Source organism: Hakea prostrata, chromosome 4, assembly GCF_041222555.1.
Source record: "Hakea prostrata isolate BN-2017 chromosome 4, UWA_Hpros_2, whole genome shotgun sequence".
Taxonomy (NCBI): Eukaryota; Viridiplantae; Streptophyta; class Magnoliopsida; order Proteales; family Proteaceae; genus Hakea; species Hakea prostrata.
In genome coordinates this window covers 54,283,271-54,302,058 of record NC_142603.1, presented here as the reverse complement: position 1 = coordinate 54,302,058, position 18,788 = coordinate 54,283,271, and the positions used below count along the sequence as shown (strand labels likewise).

The 18,788-nt window shown below is 38.8% G+C and overlaps 1 protein-coding gene across 4 annotated transcripts; it reads right to left on the bottom strand.

Annotated features, from left to right (window-relative positions):
• Positions 1 to 945: 945 nt before the first annotated feature.
• Positions 946 to 18,575, bottom strand: LOC149019670 (serine/arginine-rich splicing factor SR30-like). Of its 4 annotated transcripts, none has more exons than XM_089153639.1 (14): positions 18,435 to 18,575; positions 17,825 to 17,917; positions 17,206 to 17,271; positions 16,918 to 16,992; positions 16,702 to 16,810; positions 16,566 to 16,612; positions 16,412 to 16,469; positions 10,731 to 10,780; positions 4,382 to 4,438; positions 4,184 to 4,299; positions 4,009 to 4,101; positions 2,110 to 2,143; positions 1,912 to 2,026; positions 946 to 1,832 (listed from the first exon to the last, which is right to left on the bottom strand). In XM_089153639.1, the coding sequence occupies exons 2-13, from the start codon at positions 17,909 to 17,911 to the stop codon at positions 1,925 to 1,927; spliced, it is 894 nt and encodes a 297-aa protein (XP_089009765.1). In that variant the 5' UTR covers positions 17,912 to 17,917; positions 18,435 to 18,575; the 3' UTR covers positions 946 to 1,832; positions 1,912 to 1,924. The 4 variants fall into 4 exon arrangements, 3 of the variants coding, with proteins under 3 accessions (XP_089009765.1, XP_089009764.1, XP_089009763.1); XM_089153638.1 differs by having other exon boundaries at positions 947 to 1,832; positions 1,926 to 2,026; positions 17,825 to 17,915; positions 18,445 to 18,575; XM_089153637.1 differs by having other exon boundaries at positions 948 to 1,832; positions 17,825 to 17,915; positions 18,445 to 18,575.
• Between the last annotated feature and the right edge of the window lie 213 nt (positions 18,576 to 18,788).

Genomic DNA, 18,788 nt, shown 5'->3' with positions numbered 1-18,788 from the left:
TTAATTTATTTCTTTGAATTTGTCTAAGTGTTGTGCTCTAGCTTTTGGCTCCTTGAAAGGACTAGAAGAACTACCTCATCTTCTAGTTGGAGGGTGGTTGTGCAAAGAACCCTTGGTAGTAGGGTGCATCAATTACCTTAAACACATCACTCAAGGTGTGACTCAACTTCATTGATCGGTGGTTCATTCGATTGCAACTTCAAGCTCTCCGGATTGGCTAAAGATCTTCATCTCTCAATTGTATTGCAATTTCATTTTTGTGTGTTTGAAAAATTTGTAATACAATTACCCCAACACTTTTCACACAATGTTCTACTGTGCTATACATAATCCATTACATTCTCAAATCCAGGTCAAGGAAAACTCATGCAATAGCAAAAATGCTATTGGATCTTTTTTTCATATACAAAAAATGTCTTTGTACAACAAAAATTATTTTTGAACCTAGTCTAAAACTTGGCCTTTGACAATAGTTGGTAACCTTATTTATATCTGAGAATTAACCAACATATGTTAATCTACTCCCGAATTGGAATTTGCATTTACATCCGTTTAGCAATATTCGAATGTATCAGATTACTAATAGAATGCAAATATCATATACCCATTTCCTACTAATAATTATCCGTGAGATTAATTATTCGATCTGTACAACTGGGGCGCAGCCCCACTTTTTTGTTCGTAATGAGGGAGAGTTAACTTATTTAGAATTACTTTTCATATTTTTACAATTTTTTCCAGTGACTATTTTTCTAGATTTTCTACTCAAATAACTACAAAAGTTGTTAATTCTTAAATTTCAAATCTGATGTCAATACATAGTTATTTCATTGAATATAAGTTTTCAACTATCTGATTATCATCCAAATCCGACTGAATCCGCAAAAAACCAATAAGATATTATCCAAATTCGTAGATATAATATTCTCACTATCCGATCTGCTTACACCCCCTACTTCGAGTATGATTTACAGACCTAGTAAATCAACTGATGTATACCTTTATTATTATTATTTTCCCCTCTTGGTTTTTATCATTGAAGTAAACAAAATTTCCAAAACTAGAGCTAGTGTAGGTGTAACCAGGTCTTTGGTGATCATCACCAATCCAAGCCCTAATTCCAGCTTTTTGAATGCTGAGGGTCGTTGATACCATAAGCCTAGCCGCCAGGCCCACAGGTTTCTATCGACACCTCAAGCTGATAGTTCCTACGTGCTGAACCAGGCAATTGATCATGTTCATTTATCGATACAAAGTAAGATCTTAATTACCATAACAACTTCAAGAGACGCTCAGCAAATTCACAGTAGCATTTCCACCACTGCCACTCCAAAACACCACAGAGAAAAGAAAGATCATTGATTTCACCTGAAGCTGAGGAAGAGTTCAAAATCAACGGATGTCTACAGGCGGCATTCCTAATAAACATGGCAAAGTGCAAGTTCTACGCAGTCCAATATCCAACCCAATCAGAGATAAGAATCCAGATAGCATGTATAGAGTCCATCTTCAAGGTCCGAAATTATCATGAATTCTTAGTCGACATGTCCAAGTAATAATGAATCATTCAAAGCATACAAGATCAACATTCTAATTCTAATGGGTACTCATTATGGTTCCAACACAGAAAATTTAAAATAGTCCAAGGTCGATCTATCCATGTTTCCAGTTCTTTTCACCAACATCATCCTATGAAGCATGAAACATACTCCCCAGAAAGGGTTCACTGCATCCTTATCATAATCAACAGATCAAGTACTATCAGATGCATAATATGAAGCTCCATCCTCTCCAGTATCAACATCAACTGATCATAAACGACCAGATCTTACCTGTCATCAACATGTGCTGTTAGAACATGGGCAAAAAATCAGACATTAATGTATAATTCTGATATGAGAAAAGATCAACCAGCAAGAAATTACTATGCAGGAGACCGAGATACGCTCCTGCTCCGACTAAGGCTCCGGCTCCTGCTAAGGCTTCTGGCCTTTGGGCTTCTACTCACACGCTTGGCGCGAGGAGGCTGCACAATGCTCATTCTGTAAAGAGAGGAACATGAAGCAAGCAAATGCACTACTCTAAGATCAAGGAAAAAATTCCACTTACAGATGCTAATGGAGATCTGGATCTTGACTTTGATCTGCAAAAGTTCCAGAAACAACCCATTTCAATATCCACAACGTTCCGTTAAGACCTTTGATCCATAAGCCTTGACGCCTCTCCCACGTCAGAATTACCATATTTAAAACGACAAAAAAAAACAGCCCATAAAACTTTTAGCACAACTCAACAGATCGCATAAAATTGTATTCCCAGCCAATAATACAGAAGGATCCTCATTCACCAGGTCACAGAAACCTAGATGACCTGGTAATAAAGTCCTCAACAAAAGCAACAGAAACAGGGCAAGAAAAAATGTAATTTACTATGTCATATTGAAGGATAAGAGAGCCATCTTTCCCGTCGAGGACCACCAAAATCCACAAATCCTGAATGCAACTCCTATAAGCATGATGATGTTGGATGAGGAAGTGAATTTTGTATAGTGTCTACCACTGATTGGTATGGCATCCAACAGCACTAAGTAGTCCAGCTTTAGTTCCACAAACAAACATGGCCACATCCTCCTCGTCCCTCTCTTAGCTCCCATGTGCATACACCATCAATGAATAAAATTAACACCTCATTGGGAATTATTAAGCTTCTCAATGAAACTGCAAACCTCCACAACCATATCAGTTGCAGGCATTTGCACCATATTCCATCATGTTCCTAATATGCATCCCCAAATCGCCGCATAAAGCCATATCTAGAAAACAGGGGAAAAAACCAAGTTTCATAAACAAGGATGATAATTGGGATTCCTGGTTTACTCTTTCTCAATAACCCCATCCAAGTTTATAAACTAATTATTAAGAGGAGCATGTACATGGAGCAGTAAATGGGACAAACTAAGAACAGACAGGGATATAATGGAAACCTACCAATGTTACCCGGAAAACCACCTAATTCTTCATGCCAACATAAAACTAACAAGCCTCCGTAAAGTAGCAAGAAAAGGAAGAGCCATCTCATTCCATAACAGTGGGATTTTTTAAGGATTTTCTAAATTACTGATATGCATATTGCAGGTTCTTATGCATTTCTCTGCACAGAAATGTTCACTTTACAATCGATAACAATCACAAGAATAACTGTGAAGTTAGTCCTCTTTGAAAATGTTTTCTAGATGAAGAATTCTCATTCTCCAACAGGAGAAGGGTCCATAATTCAGTTTTTTCCCTATCACATGATATAATGTTTATGCACTTTCTCACACAGCTACTGCTTAGAACTTACTGAATCAATTATTTACAACCCACAGTCAATAAAGCATCTGAAATATAATTGTGATGTGATCACTTTAACTTTGTCCATCTTAGTATTTATGTAACTAGTAAATTTCTAACCTATAGGAGACCTTGTCCCTGGTTCAGATTTCCAGCAGATCACTCACATACTAATGGAACAGTTTCAACAGTGTATACTACTGACGCCATCCCAAATAATAAATATCACTATAACTCCCTTCCCCGATCCCCCTCGCAGCACGAGGAACTTCATAAATAGCAAATAGCAACAATTTTTTCTTCTGAGTGCTGATGGGAGAAGAGATGATCCTCTTTAACAAATTTCTCAAATATATGAAAGTGAATTTTGTATTTCAAATGCAATAATGCAACAGACAGCCCAATGCCAATATGATGAAACCTTCAAAAACGAACAAAACCAAAATAAAAGCAGACAAAGGCTAATCAATAATCATAACCTTCTCTCTCTGACAACATGGGGAATATTAGAAAGTGAGATTCATCAAACAGGCAAACAGGCTTTGAGAGTACATTCAAATAATCAACAGCCAAAGAAATTACTAAATGCAAATAAGAAAGGCTTCCAGAAAATAAAAAAGGAAATAATTAGCTCGATGGACACAGAAATGAACCTAGTTGATAAACGCCAGCATACCTTGAAGCAGAGCGCGGCCTTGACCTGGAACGGGAACGCGAAGAAACAGATCTGGATGGAGAACGACGCGAAGATTTGGCCTTTGGAGATTTGCTGAACAAAAATTAACTCTTACCTAAGTAGCTGCTACAGGTCCAATAAGGTTCCAGTTTCAAATGCTAAAACAAAAGCAAACCTTAGGCTACGGCTTCGACTGTAGCTGCGACTACGGCTGGGGCTCCTGCTTCTTGAGTAGGAACGACTATGACTAGGGCTTCTAGATACGCTCCGTCTTGAGTCATACTCTTTCACCTAGCGTAGGCAAATAGAAAAGTACTGATAAGAAGTGGGGGGGAAATTGGTACAAAAAGCGACAAGTAAAAGCAATTTATACCCGTATATATGCCCGAGAAAATGCATTTCGAAACTCAGAGTCATCAAGTTTCCTGATCTGGGAAAGGGGGGAGGGGGAGAGAGAGAGAGAGGGTCAGAATTCAATAAAAGAATTTTGTACTTCTTGGTTAATATCTAATGAAATTTAAGAAATGCTAACATGTAATAGGTTTATGCGATGCTTATATGTACATAAAGCCAAGCAACAGACACCAATCATCCTTTAGTGCTTGTAAATATTCCAAAATTTTCAGAACAGGGTTATTTTGCCATATCATTAATTCCCCTACCATATTTCCAATGTTATGAGAGAAAGAAAGAAAAGAACAAAAAAAAGTAAAAAAAAGTTAGGCAAAGAGAGCACCAAATCAACAATATTCATTACATTGTGTGTGATCAGCTTGGGCAAGGCAACTTAAGGTCTGCACAACATAGAGATCCATATCGATGTGAACCAGAACCAGGGCCGGAATAGAGCCTAGCTGATAGCCCACACCCTACGGCCCTCTAGTAAGACCAAGGGTATTTTGGAAATTTTATGCTAGTAGAGTCCACTGAGGGTTTTCATTGGATCCAGCATGTTAGTAGGATCCTAAATCAACTTTGTATTTTTCTAATTTGAGCCCTTGTTTGTCAAGTTATCGAAGAGTCCTAGTTAGGTTAGGATTCTCGAGTAGTGAGGGATCCCCTAGTTACAGTCCACTTCTTAAAAGGGTGCCATATCTACTTTTATTTTTCAATTTAGATCATCCAAGGGTCAGTTATGATAAAGTCCTTGTATGTATGTGAATCTTTAGTCCAAGAAGGCGTCCTGGTTTGATTTACTTTAAAGTTGAGTCCTGGTGTGACTTCCTTCTATGGTTCATGACTAAAATTGAGATTTGAAAGAGCTAAGCTTAGGAGTTGCAGATTCCCTAGGAGGGGACTTGTGGCTGCTATTGTGTGAGATTCTGCAGAAGTTGTGATCCAATGAAACCCCTTGCCTTCTTCAAGTATAAGACACCACACCCCTAGCCCTGCACCTGCCCCCCCTCTTCTCCTTCCACCTGCAGATACACATCCCCCTCGGCCTCTTTTTTCCTACCCTGCAGCAGCATCCCTACCCCTCCCTCATCCATATTCCTAAACCCTCTCCCTCCCCACCCTAGTTCTTCATGCCCCGGCCCCTTTCTTCTCTATTCTTTTTCTTCCTCCTCTTCTTCCTCTTCCTTCTCTCATTGCAGCAGCTCAGGAATTCCCAGAAAATAAAAATAAAAACCCAGAATTTTCCCAACCTTTTAAACCCTAGTTCCACTATATCTTTTAAACCCCACCCCCAAATCCCTCACCCTTTTAGGACTAACTTCCCCTTCCCCTCACTCAAATACTTAATCCCTCTCCCCACCACATTCCCTCATCAAAATCCTAGAATTTCTGCATTTCATCTTCTTCATTAAAACCCCTAAAATCCTAAAACTTCAAAAACCTAATTATCCACAACCTCTCATTGACACCCTAAACCCTTTTAAGGATCATCTTCCCTAAACCCTTCTAGGCACTTGACCCTAACCGTAACCCTAATTCATCCACTAGAACAGAACTTAAGAAAACCTAATTTTCTACACCCTAGCACAACAGCCCTATTCCTTCAACTGCAGGGCATTCAAATGCTAGTTTATTGCTGGTTCACTTGATTTAGATCTTGAGGGTGAACCTTAGATTTAGGCCTTACATTCACCCTTGAAATCCTAGATCCGCGATTCATATTTAATCCTCATAGAACTTGTAACCTGATAGACAGTTGGATACACCAGTTTATATTTGTGGGGCTCCACAGGGGTGGCCAGTAGCAGTCACCCAAAAGATAGAAATAAGGGAACAGGTATAGGAATGTGGTTGGGGGGAAGAGGGAATTCGGTTATGCAGTCTTGATATCGGAAGAGAGGTAGTTCAAGGAAGTCTAAGAAAGATCTGTGATTTTGCTAGTAGCAGGTTCAGGGTGAACCATATTATTTTTGCTGTTTTTTGCATTTTATGTTTCTTTGTTGTTTGCAACTCTGCAGTATGTGCTTGCAAGATTATCAAATTGGCACAGAGCATGTTCAAACCTAAGAGAATGGTGCATGCGAAGATGGATGGAAGAGCAGAGATGAAGAAAAACGTTCAGGAATTACAAGGAGATTTCCAGGGCTTATAAAGGCGGTTCAGCACTTAAATCAAATTTGGATCAGTAGTTCAGCAGGTCGAGATCAGCAGACAGCACCCTGAAGCTTTTATGGAAGAAGTGAGAAATTTTCATGGAGACTACAGGAAGGTTGATAAGGATCAATCACCAGCCTCCCGAGGTAACGGAATGATGTAACTTGGGTTGGACACCCTAAAATTGGGCCCAAAAACCAGACCCAAAAAATCCCTTAAAGCTGGCAGAATACCCCAGCGGCATTTTGGTCATTTCCCCTTGCCCTTCTAGGGCAGAATACAGGTCTAGTTTACTCCCCTCGATCCCAAGGTCAGGGATCTAATTTTATGTTTTTATTTTTAATCGTCAATTTTGAGTTATTTAAGAGTCAAGTTGAGTTAGAGTTATCGATATGTGTGATTAGGTTTGTAGTTGGTTCTGATACTACTGATAGGGTTCCTTATCAGAAGGGATCTTACCATTAGAGTTGTTTCCTGCTTGAAAGTCAGTTATTTCAGTCCTAATTAGTATGTCTTTGTTACTTAAGAGTCCAAGTCTTCAAGTAGTTAGATCCTTATCAGTTATGGAATCCCAAGTTGTGCCAAAGTGTCTTGTAATTTCGCTCTAAACAGCCTCTTTAATTATGAATGAAGCAGATTGGATTATTTGAGTAAAACAGAGGCTTGGGCTGTGGGGAAGGGAAACCCTTGCGGCCTGGGCTGGAGAGTAATTCTAAAGTTCAGTTCTGTAATCCAGCAAATTCCAGCAAAATCATCCAGATCCTACAGTAGTGCACACACAAATCACAGCAGCCCAAGTAAGTTGAAGATCACCCCCACCCATTGCACCTTCCCCCTCTCACTTCCTCCCTTTCAGTTCCAGCTAGCTCCCAGCCCTTCCCTCACCCTCTCCACCACCCGCAAGGCATCCCTGCCCCCTCCCCTGTTCTGCGCATTGGAGAAACATCACCCCACACACCCACAGGCCATTGAACCCCTCCCCTTCTCTCATTCAGCTCCTTGTTTAGGCAGAAAATTTAAGAAAATTTCTGCAACAGTTATAATCCTACTGAGATTTGAACCCCAACTCTATTGCTCAGATCCATTAAGAATTAGTCTGCACCTTCAGAGGCAGCAAGCTCAGTTCCTTTTCTACCAAGAAACCCTAGTTTGTGCTGGTTCTGATCTAAGAAGATCCTGGAAGATCTAACCCAGACCCTGGGCTACATTACGGAGGAAGTGGGTAGTGGCAAGCAGCGCCAGGTGACATACGGAGGGTCCACTCGAAGCGAAAGGGTGGAAAACTGGGGCAGAATGTCGAAGACAGACACATCAGGACTGACCTAAGAGCCATACTCATGAAGGAGGATCAACCAATAGCACATAGGGGGTCAAGCTTCGACTCTGCAACTCAAGCTAAATCAGTAAAAAGAATTGATGGCAATAATTCTAGCTGTGACCAAGAAGTGGACACTTGGCTGGCACTTCAAAGTCAAAACTGATCAACACAGCCTGAACTATCTTTTAGAGTAAAAAGTAGTGGCCACCAGTCAGCAGAAATTGATTATGAAGTTGTTGGGCTACAGCTTTGAAATCCTTAACAAACCAGGTGCAGAAAACAAGGCTGCCAAGCTTTGTCATGACAAGCAAAAGGGTAAATGTCGGGAAGACTATCAGTGAGTATTTAGCAAGAAGCAGAGCAAATAATGCAGGAAGTTAGTAATCACTACTGCACAAGGCTTTTATCCAAGGTCAGGATCCACCAATCACCCCAAGTACCAACTACCAAACAGGGTCCTATACTACAAAGGGAGACTTGTGGTAGTAGATATCATGGCGCCCTGATACCTAAGCTAATAGTAGAATTTCATTCCACCACCTATGGAAGGCATTCGGGATTCCTAAGAACCTACAAGCATATGGTGGCTGTGGTCTGTTGGGTTGGCATGAAATAACAAATTGAAACTACATAAATGAGTCCTGATGGAATCCCCTATCCATATGGGAGTGTGTATGGCAGATATTTAGTATGGACCTAATTGGATAACTGCCTTATCCAAGGCAAAGGGAGAGCATGCAATACTGGTTGACTCAACATGGAAAATTCATAACGCCTCATCCATTCACAGCTCGCGAGATGGCCTTATTATTCAGCCAAGAGGTTGTGGACTTCCCCGTTCCCTTACTTCTGACCAAGGCTGACTCTTTCTAAGCAACTTCCGGTCTACATTGATCAGAATTGCATGGCACTAATCACAAATACAGCAATGCCTACTACAATACTACCATCAAACAGATGGCCCAACAGAAGTAGTTAACAGGTGTTTGATAGTTTATCTATGCTGCTTCTGTGCACAACAGCACCAGGAACGACCAAACTGGCTTTCTTGGGTCAATAGTGGCATAACACTAATTACGATATTTCAGCAGAGACGACTCCTTTCCAGGCAGTGTACGGCACCACCCTCCTTGATTCGCTAGGACAGGTATCCAACAGAAGAGGATGAAGTTGATCCTTAACTGCAGGGGCACAACCGAATCCTAGATGAACTACTAGCATATTTGCTGGTAGCTCAGCATAGGCTGCAAAATTCTGCAAATCAGCACCAGTGAGAGGTTGACTACAATGTGAGGTGGGAGTGGGGGTGGGAGTGGATGAAGTCTTTCTACAGTTGCAGCCCTACCTCTTTAAAAAACTAGGAGATCAAATGAGAAGCTAAGTCATCAATTCCATGGTCCTTACCCAATTCTTGAACAGATAGGACCTGTGGCCTACAGATTACAATTACCCAATGCCGCTCAAATCAACCCTATCTTCCATGTATCACAGCAAATAAAAGCAATAGGCAGCAACTCCAACCACAGCCCACTACCAACACATCTAGCAGAATATTGGGAAATGACACTCGCACCTGAAGAATTGCTAAACTTCTGCTATTCTACTCAAGGATCATTAGAGGTTCTCGTCAGATGGAAGGACCTGCCATCTAGTGAAAACACCTAGGAGGAGTACAACAACGTAAATCAGCAATTTCCTGATTCCACCTTGAAGACTAGGTGACACTCAAGAGGAGGTGTTGATAGACCACTGGTTACCCGTCCACACTCGCAGAGCTAGACATAGGGGTGGCCAGTAGAAGTTATCCAAGAGATAGAAATAAGAGGCATGTGTAGGGATGTGGTTGGGAGTGAAGGGAGTGTTCGGTTATACAGTTTTGATATGGGCAGAGAGGTGGAACAACGAGGGCCAAGGAAGATTTGAGTGATTTTTCTGGTAGCAGGCTTAGGCTGGGGAACTATGGACTCTAGAGTAACCAGATTTTTTTTCCCGCACTTGATTTTTCTATGTTGACAATTCTGCTGCATGTGTTTGAGAGATCATCATAAACTTCTATCGCCCACCATCATTCCCAAAAGTTCCTTAAATCAAGGTTAAAAAAAGTGTTTATTTTTAAATAATTTTCAAATATTTTATTATCATGTCAAGATCAAAAGTAGTCATTTGTCTTTGCACATTTTTCAAGTATATACATGAAATGACAGGATTTATCCTTGTTGAAAAAATGTGCAACACTAAAAGAGCACAAAAGTATTGCCACAAATTTTTGGCACCATAAGAGGAGTTACAAGAAAATCCCTACATTAATTATCCATGATAAGGACACTATGGATGAGACAGTATGCATCATGGCCTATTTTTATTGTTTGGAAACAGTTAAGGAAAAGAAAGTATAAAAGCTGAAAATGATGGATCAATCTCATATTTGGCTAACCTGAGCATTACCTCCAGAGATACCCATAAAGAAAATAGGCGAAGATAGACTATCATGATGGAGACAATTTTAAAATCGGATGTTTAACAAACAAAAATAAAAAGGGTAATTTTACTATTGAAAAATGAATGGACTTTGTTAGCTGCTGGATGCACAGGATCACTACATGAGAATACACAATCAAAAGGAAAGAAAAATAATGACTGACCGACTTAAAATAATGTGAATAATAGTGTGAAAAATCAAAATTGCAGATCTCCTTTTCAAAAAGATAATGTCAAGAAAATGGCATTTCCACAAAAACTAATAACAAAAAGAGCAACTGCAACAAATTCCAACTTATTAAGTATGTTATATGGAAATCCCAGAGACCATCCATTCAAACGAAGAGTATAACATTATAAAGTTAATTTAACTTACTGCATATTTCATGTCATCGTAGTTGGTATAATCCACAACTCCATGGGTACCTAAAAAGTATCAAATAAGATTAACAAATCATCCAATGAATTCTCCAAAAACACAGCAAATCATCATTTAACTGAACAGACTAGGCATCAGAAAATGGGGTAAAATGGCATATTGCTAAAGTGAAAACAGATGCTTCCTTAACTACAAGAAATTACAATAGAAAGAAATCGGAGCCGTCAAGATCCCAAAAAAGGGGTAATCAAATGACACAGTCCTAACATGCAAGGGGGAAAAACTAAAAAGGAGGAGAGGATGGATTCTTCCATTCTACAAGAATGAATTACAACAAAAGAAAGATATCCACATGCATAGGACCTGTAAAACCACAACCTAGTCATTAACCGAAAGAATTTTAAATCTCAACAGCTTCCATAATCCATCCAGAATTAATGCTAGCTCAAAAACGCAACCAGATATCCAAAACTACCAAAAAAGCCCATGACATCAAGATAAACACTTTGAAGCCTACATGGAGGAGCGAAGAGAAGCCATGGCAATTGCGATAATGGTAACTTCTTCCTAGCAGAACTAGAGACACCTAAATAGTTTTCTTTGAACTCTCGTCCCAATGGATGAACAAAGTACAACAATGCAAGAACACCAAAATATACTGCTTATACAAAAATGTGGATGACTGCACATAATCAGTATCCGCAGCTGCGCTTTAGAAACTAAAATTTGAACTTAAGTACCCTAAAGAGATCATAATTATGAATTCTGATGCATACTTGATGAAGGAAGGTTTTGATAACCTATAACCAGTACAATTATCATGCCATCACCCAACCAAAAACCAAATAGAGAATCTTAAAAATTAAAAATTTACATAGAAAAAATACAACAAAAGAAAGAAAAAAAGATTTCTGACTCAAAACACTGAATTTAACCACTAAACCCAGTGCACTAGCATTTCCCCCTAATGCAGATCCAGCACTGAATTGGCCTATTTTCCTCTAAAATCAACCTTGAGTTGATAGAAATAGGAGTTGGGCCTTTCTTTAAATCTTTCTGGTCATAGGCCTATTCCATGGGCCCAAAAGTTTAGTGCCCAAGCCAAGTATAAAAGAGTCCAATTACCGTTTCAATTGATGTAAATTTTGTCTAACTTGACTTATAAGGGGAGAATAGTCATTTCATATGTTTAATCTTAGTTTTAAGAGTCTAAGTCAGTCTAGGCTACTTAGTTTCTTTTTCTTAGTTTAACAAGTTTCTAAGTCCTAGCTCCAGCAGAGCTCTTATCTATCTAAGGCTAAAGAAAAAGTGTTGTGGTGAAGACAAATTTCACCATGTGAAATGTTCCAGGGCCTAAACACGCCCGAATGGCTGTTTCTTGACTTGACCATGTGTTTATCAACTTCTGTAGATGTTAAATCTGATGTTTGGTGTATAAATTATGCTGCTTTGTTTCACTGCACTTCAAATGATTTTATGATTATGTACACCATAATTTAGCACATGTTACTACTGAATGGGGACAAGAATGTAAGATTGCAGGGAAGGGGACAATTTTGTTAAAATTGTCTGAAGGTGGATAATTTAAACTAAAGAATACACACCATGTCCCTGATTTGAAAAAGAATTTAATCTCCACAAGAAAATGGAAAAGAGGACTACTATGTAAATTTTAAAAATGGCCAATCGTAAACTACACATGGAACTCAGGAAATTCGGTTGCCACTTTCTATATGTTTACTGATACTAAAGGATCTTGTTTTAGTAGCATCAGCAGAAGGGGGAATACCACCCTCAAGCATCATAGACTTGAAAATTTGACTAAGACAAGAATGAATAAACTGCACTCAAGGAACTTTCTACCTGACCTTAAGGGAATTAATTGAGTTCTGTGAAGATTGCTTATACGGGAAACAGAAAAGAGTGAGCTTCCACAAAGGAGGAAAAACAAAAAAATTTAAAACATTTAGAGCTTATTGAGACAAATGCTCGGGGAGCAGCTCAAGTAAAATCCTTTGGTGGAAAGTTTTATTTTGTTTCATCTATTGATGATGCTACTACAAAAACACGGCAATTTGCAAATTGCAATCAGGAAAAAATTGAAGATTTTGAAATTTTTTAGAATGGAAGCTCTTATAGAATCTGAGACAAGAAACAATGTGAAGTGTCCCGAGACTGACAGCGGTGGAGAGTAGAGATGGTGACTTCAACAGGTGATGTGCCTTAAAGAATCAGAAGAATAGAAATACAATCAAGAACACCTCAAGCAAATAAGGTGGTAGAGAGAATAAACAAAACAATCTTTTAGAGGATTCATGCTAGATTATCACTTCAGTTATGGGCAGCGGCAATTGATACTACAGCTTTTTTAACAAGTCAAAGTCCATCAAGTGCATTGGACAAAGGGATTTCAGAAGAGGCCTCATAGGGAAGGAGGTATAGTATTCTTTTCTGCGAACCTTTGTTTGCATTGTTTACGATCATGTTAACGGATAATATAAAAAGAGGTTAGATCCAAAATCTATCAAGTATTCTTCTATTGAGTATGGGGGGGAATCATTTCGCTATCTCCTACGAGATCATAAAAACTACAAAATCATTAGAAGTGGAAATGTTGCTTTTAATGTAAATTGCATGTATAAGGATAGGCAGCAACAAAAGAAGGATGAAATTGGGTTTGATAAACTCCAAGAAGCTAAAGGTGGGATTACGAATCCAAAAAAATTGAATGTTGAATATCATAGTTCAAATGGAGAATCTAGAGACAGAGAATTCAGACAATGTCGGGTCTATAAAATTATTAATGGTGCCGGTGGTGGTCTTCAACAGCAGGAACTGGTAATTCTTGTTCTAAGAAGATCTGTGAGAGCAATCAAACCCCCAAACAGATATTCCCCATCTTCGAACTATACTTTGCAAACTGATTGCAGTGGACCAAAATGTTCTAATGAAACTATGCAAGATCGATCTAGAGGGAAGCAGGAGCAACCCATTAGATGAGATGAGCTCATTGAAGCAAAAAAACCCGGGATTTGGTCTACCAGCTAGGAAGAAAGCTTTGTACAACAAATGGGTTTACAAAATAAATAATGAGGCAAGAGGGACAAAAAGGTACAAGGGCCGACTTATACCAACGGGGTTGCACAAAAGAAAAGTAGTGTACTTGAAATTTTACAAGTTCATACATGAAACGAAGTTTGTCAAATGTCAATCTGATGACTGTGGTTTAATTTAAGAAATTTGAAAATGAAACCTTTTTTATTTTTGCATTGTATGTAGATGATATACTTGTTGCAAGATCAAGCATGAAAAGAATTAATAAGCGCAAAAAAGGTCTACCAAATGTCTTTGATATGAAGGCTTGGGAGAAGCAAAGTAGATTCTCAACATGATTTAAAAAGAGATAGAAAGGAGAAAAGGGTGGTGGCTCTTGAGAAAATTATGCAAATAAGGTTCTAAAATGGTTCAACATGGAAAACAAAACTGGTTTCTAATGCATTGGCAGGTCACTTCAAGCTTTCGAATGATCCGTGTCCTTCCACAGAGGAGAAAAAGGAGTTTATTGCAAAGGTGCCATATTGTTCAGCAGTTGGGAGCTAGATGTACGATGGTGAGCACAAGACCAAATATAACACAGACGGTGTCAGCAGATTGCGCAACCCAGGAGCTATTCAATGGATTCTAAGGTTTCTTAGAGCTACTTCCCATAATTTTACATGTTTTGGAGATTCTAACACTAATGTGCAAGTTTAATCATCAAGAAGATATAAATAATGGAAGAAGTACCAGCAGGTAGAACTATAATTAGATGAGTTTTAAACCTGCAAATGGTGGTTGCACATTCAATCATAGGGACAAAATATGTAAGCATTAGTAAGGCAACTAAAGATAAGAGTTAGCTTCGGAGGTTTATAAAAGAACTTAGAAAACAGCAACAAAAAAGCCAATTATGGAGTGATAGCCAGAGGGCAATTCATTTCGAGAAGAATTCAGCACTTCATTCACAGACAGAAAGTATTCAACCAATATGTCATTTTATTTGATCAGTTCTGAAGGATGGTCTATTGAAGCTTGATAAGATTAAGGGTAGTAAGAATCCTATAGACATGTTAACAAAGGTGGTCAACCAGGAGAAGTCAAGCTTTTGCTCAAACATTATCAATCTTCACTGATGGCTCACCTTGTTGCTTAAGCGATGTTATTTATTGAGGTGTGAAGATTGCTGTGTTGAAGACCAATTTTCACCATGTGAAATGTTTCGGAGCCTAAGCATGCGCTGATGGACATTTTTAAACTTTGGCCATCATCATGTATGCGATGGGTCTTGTTCAAAGTTTTGAATCTTTCGAAATGACTGGTTGGGGAGCCCTAACTGTCTGGAGGTCATGTGTTCCTTTTTTTAAGACGCTGCTATGTTCGGGGGCATTTTGATCCTTTTGAGGTAGGGATTTTCACCTGTAACTATTTATAGCCACTAAACTGGGTTAAGAGGGGTAGAAAACTGGCTAGGTTGTAATCTTGTTCATCTTCTTCCTCATAGTGAAAACACCATATCTACTCAGCCATGGGCGTAACCTTCTGGTGAACCACATAAATCTTGTCTTGTCTGCATGTTTTAAATCCATTTTCTAACAACAAGCTTCCCCCCCCCCCCCCAAAAAAAATCAAATGGATTAGAGGACAAAGTTCACTACTGGATGAAAGCTTCTTTGAGCATTTGGTTTTGTCAATTAGTCTGACGATCGATGCATTAGGAGTTTCAGTTCTATCAAATAGTTAAAAGATCAATAACAAGCAACACTTTATCTGGGGCGATTACAACAAAATATATTTCCTACCCCATGCTACCACCCTAATCCTCCAAAAATAAAAAAACAAAGCCATTGGGGATATTATATTATGTGATTACTTGGTATCCAAAACAACCCATTCAAGCAAATAGGTTGACAAGGAGACAGTTGAATCATATTATTCTTTTTAGTTAAATTTCTGTCAAAGGGAAATATGACTGTTCTACCATGTTAAACCAACATGCTGCAAGGGTTCTACAGTATATCTAGTATAGAAGTAGGACAACATTTCCATTTGCAAATAGAAAGTTTCCAAGTTCATGCCTAGGTACTTGGTTAAAAACCTACAGAAAGTGACTCAAATAAGATCAGTTTCTCTATTCTCAAGTCTTAACTAAATTCATTCCACATAAATCCTACTACAATCATTCAACCCCCCCCCTTCTCTTTAGAGAGCTATCAGACTGCAACAACTAAAATGAAACAGTTGGTAATTAGTATGGAAATCTATTGCTCATCAGAATCCTTGAGTCATCAGCATACTACCAGCGGTCCAGAACATAAAAGGTGATATCACCAAAGACTACACACAAGTTTCTACAAATAGAATAAGCTCCCTCATGAATCCTAGTACCCATTCATCCAGAAATGTAGCTTGAACTACACCATCTCCTAAAGCTTAAAATTAACCTGGGTGAGTCAATTAAAAACACAATGTGCCAAGGAACTGATTTGACCTACTTTGAAGCATGACCATGACAATACAAATATCGAATTAGGACAAAAAATAAATCAGAGACGATCTTTAGAACATTCTTTATTCACATTGAAAAGCTGATGGTAGGTTACAAATGAAATCCACACAATCACTCAATGAATTCAACTTACCACCACCACCACGATACACCTGAGAGAAGCAAACGTCTCCAGCTCGACGCATATGATCCTGTAGCGTAGAAAAGTGAAGGAAAAGTATCACAAAAGGGAGAATGGAATAAAGAGTTTGGGATCAAGTTACCATTTATTCTAGGTATATGCTCACCTTAAGATCTTGCCATGAGGCAGAAGAAGGTAAACCAGTAACCAACACTGCACAGAAAAGTAGCATGTCCGAATCAAATAATGAATGTCATTGTAAGGAAAAAGGTGTGAGAGATGGAATGGACTGCAATGCATACCACGATAATCTGAGTGCTTAGAGACTCCACCACGGCCACTCCCACCACTATAACTACTACGACGGTCTATTGATGAGGAATGCCCTCGTCCACCATGTGCCAGCTCCACCTGTAAAAATGTAGGACACCAGAAAACTCAGTTGGTAATGAAGCTCAACAATATAGCTTACTGATAGGCAGCAAAAATATCCCAAACAGAAGAGAAGGGTTACTAACACGTAAACGATGTCCATCAAAATTATATCCATCCCGACCACGAATTGCATCTTCAGCATCACGAGCCTCTTCAAACTACAATCAAATTGGAATACCATCAGGAAAATTAACTTTCTTTTAGTAGCAAGGGAGCTAAATTTGTAGACTTGAGTGTAAGCATGGCCAGAAAAGAAAGGGAAAACATGTCATTTCACAATGAACATTGAGCAATATGTTGAATAGAAAGAAGATTGTCAACACAAAAGGAAAAAAATTCTGAAACCCTAGATCTATGAATGCTTCGATTACCTCAATAAAAGCATAGCCTGGAGGCCTTGGTGGGATCTTCAAATCAATGTCAACAATAGGCCCATACTGCAATGGGGAAACCAATGAACATATCATTAGAAAGATTCACAACTACAGCACAAGAAAAATGCTCAACTAAATCCATCTATCAACTTTACTCCATTGAAGTGACAAATCACCAGCAAATAAAATTTTGTGATATTAAAGAATACCATGTAAAACCTATAACCAACTCCTAACATGCACCTATTCAATGGTTGTCAATCTCCCTAATTCTCTCTCACATAATTGCTATACTTGCAGGATAGCCCACAGGCTACCCATACTTGAGGGAGCAGGAGTCGGGGAGAGGGGAGTAAATAAAGCAGAACAACAAAAAAAGGCATTACTGCCGTATGAGGGGTATCTAGGTACCATCGGCTATAGTTCCTGCTACTGAACGAGCATGCACCTTTGAAGGATCCAATGGAACAAATTCAAACTCTGATTTTAACATATTTATCCACATCCTCGTTGGAAACAAGAATGTAGTGCATAACTTGGAAAGGAATGAGATGATTTTCTTTGGGGGCAAGGGAAGGGGAGAGAGAGGGAAACAATTCCAATCAATATTAGTCACCTTATAGAACAGATCCTCCACTTCCCGCTCACGAATATCACCAGGAAGATTACCAACGTAAAGGGTTCGACTTGAACGTCCGCTCATATTGCTGGGATAATCCACAAAAAAAAGGGAAAGAAATAGTATCAGTATGAGTTTCCCTTCCACAGTCCAATGGACACACATGCAAATGCTGTCGTCCACCTAACAGTAACCCTAATTTCTTCAATCCGAAATAAGCAAGGGAATTAATAAAATCTATTATCCTACCAAACGAGACGAAGCTCCAGCACAGTGAATGAGAAATACATATAAACAATTAATTAAATAAAGAAAAAAAATCTAATCTTGAAAAGAATAGGAACATGAACCGCGAAGAACAACTGAGAATGGCTCAAGACAAAAGCCAACAAATACAAATTGATAGAAAAAATTAAATAACCTGTTACTACACGATCAATATAAATCCCTAAACGCATAAAATATTCATACAATACATATTCCATCAATGTGACTCCCAAAAAGAAAAATCACTAACCGCATACGTTTATTTGCACGGATAAACGGAATGAAAAACCCTAGCAACAATGAATTTAAAAGCATAATCGGCTCTAGGAATTCCAGAGCTCGAAACTTACTCCCGAAGAAACAGAGGATAGTAGAGAAGACGAGCGAGAACAAGCGCAAAAACGAGCGAAGATTCGAGGGTTTTGGGGGTGTTTTCTTATTTTCTTCGGCGGATGATAAAATATGAAACCATCAAGCTATTAAAGCAGGCTCTGGCTTATATAGTAAATTCGGAACACTCGTACGATGCCAGTGTTACGGTTGGATCTGGTAGTTAACGGCTCAGATTAAGATGTACGGTTGTAACGTCCGGTTGTTTTCACGGCAACCTGAGATTTTTATTTTTTTTTTTGGTAAAGGCAACCCTGAGATTTACGGAACTCAAAAAGCAATCCATCGTACGGAATATTTTCAA

What these genes read in the sequence shown, in the direction of transcription:
- LOC149019670 (XM_089153639.1), bottom strand. Translation starts at nt 17,911, where the DNA reads ATGAGCGGACGTTCAAGTCGAACCCTTTACGTTGGTAATCTTCCTGGT. An exon ending in AGGCCGCGCTCTGCTTCAAG is followed by an intron (nt 2,144 to 4,008) that starts GTATGCTGGCGT and finishes GAACTTTTGCAG; the next exon opens with ATCAAAGTCAAGATCCAGAT. An exon ending in CCAGATCTCCATTAGCATCT is followed by an intron (nt 2,027 to 2,109) that starts GTAAGTGGAATT and finishes AGCATTGTGCAG; the next exon opens with CCTCCTCGCGCCAAGCGTGT.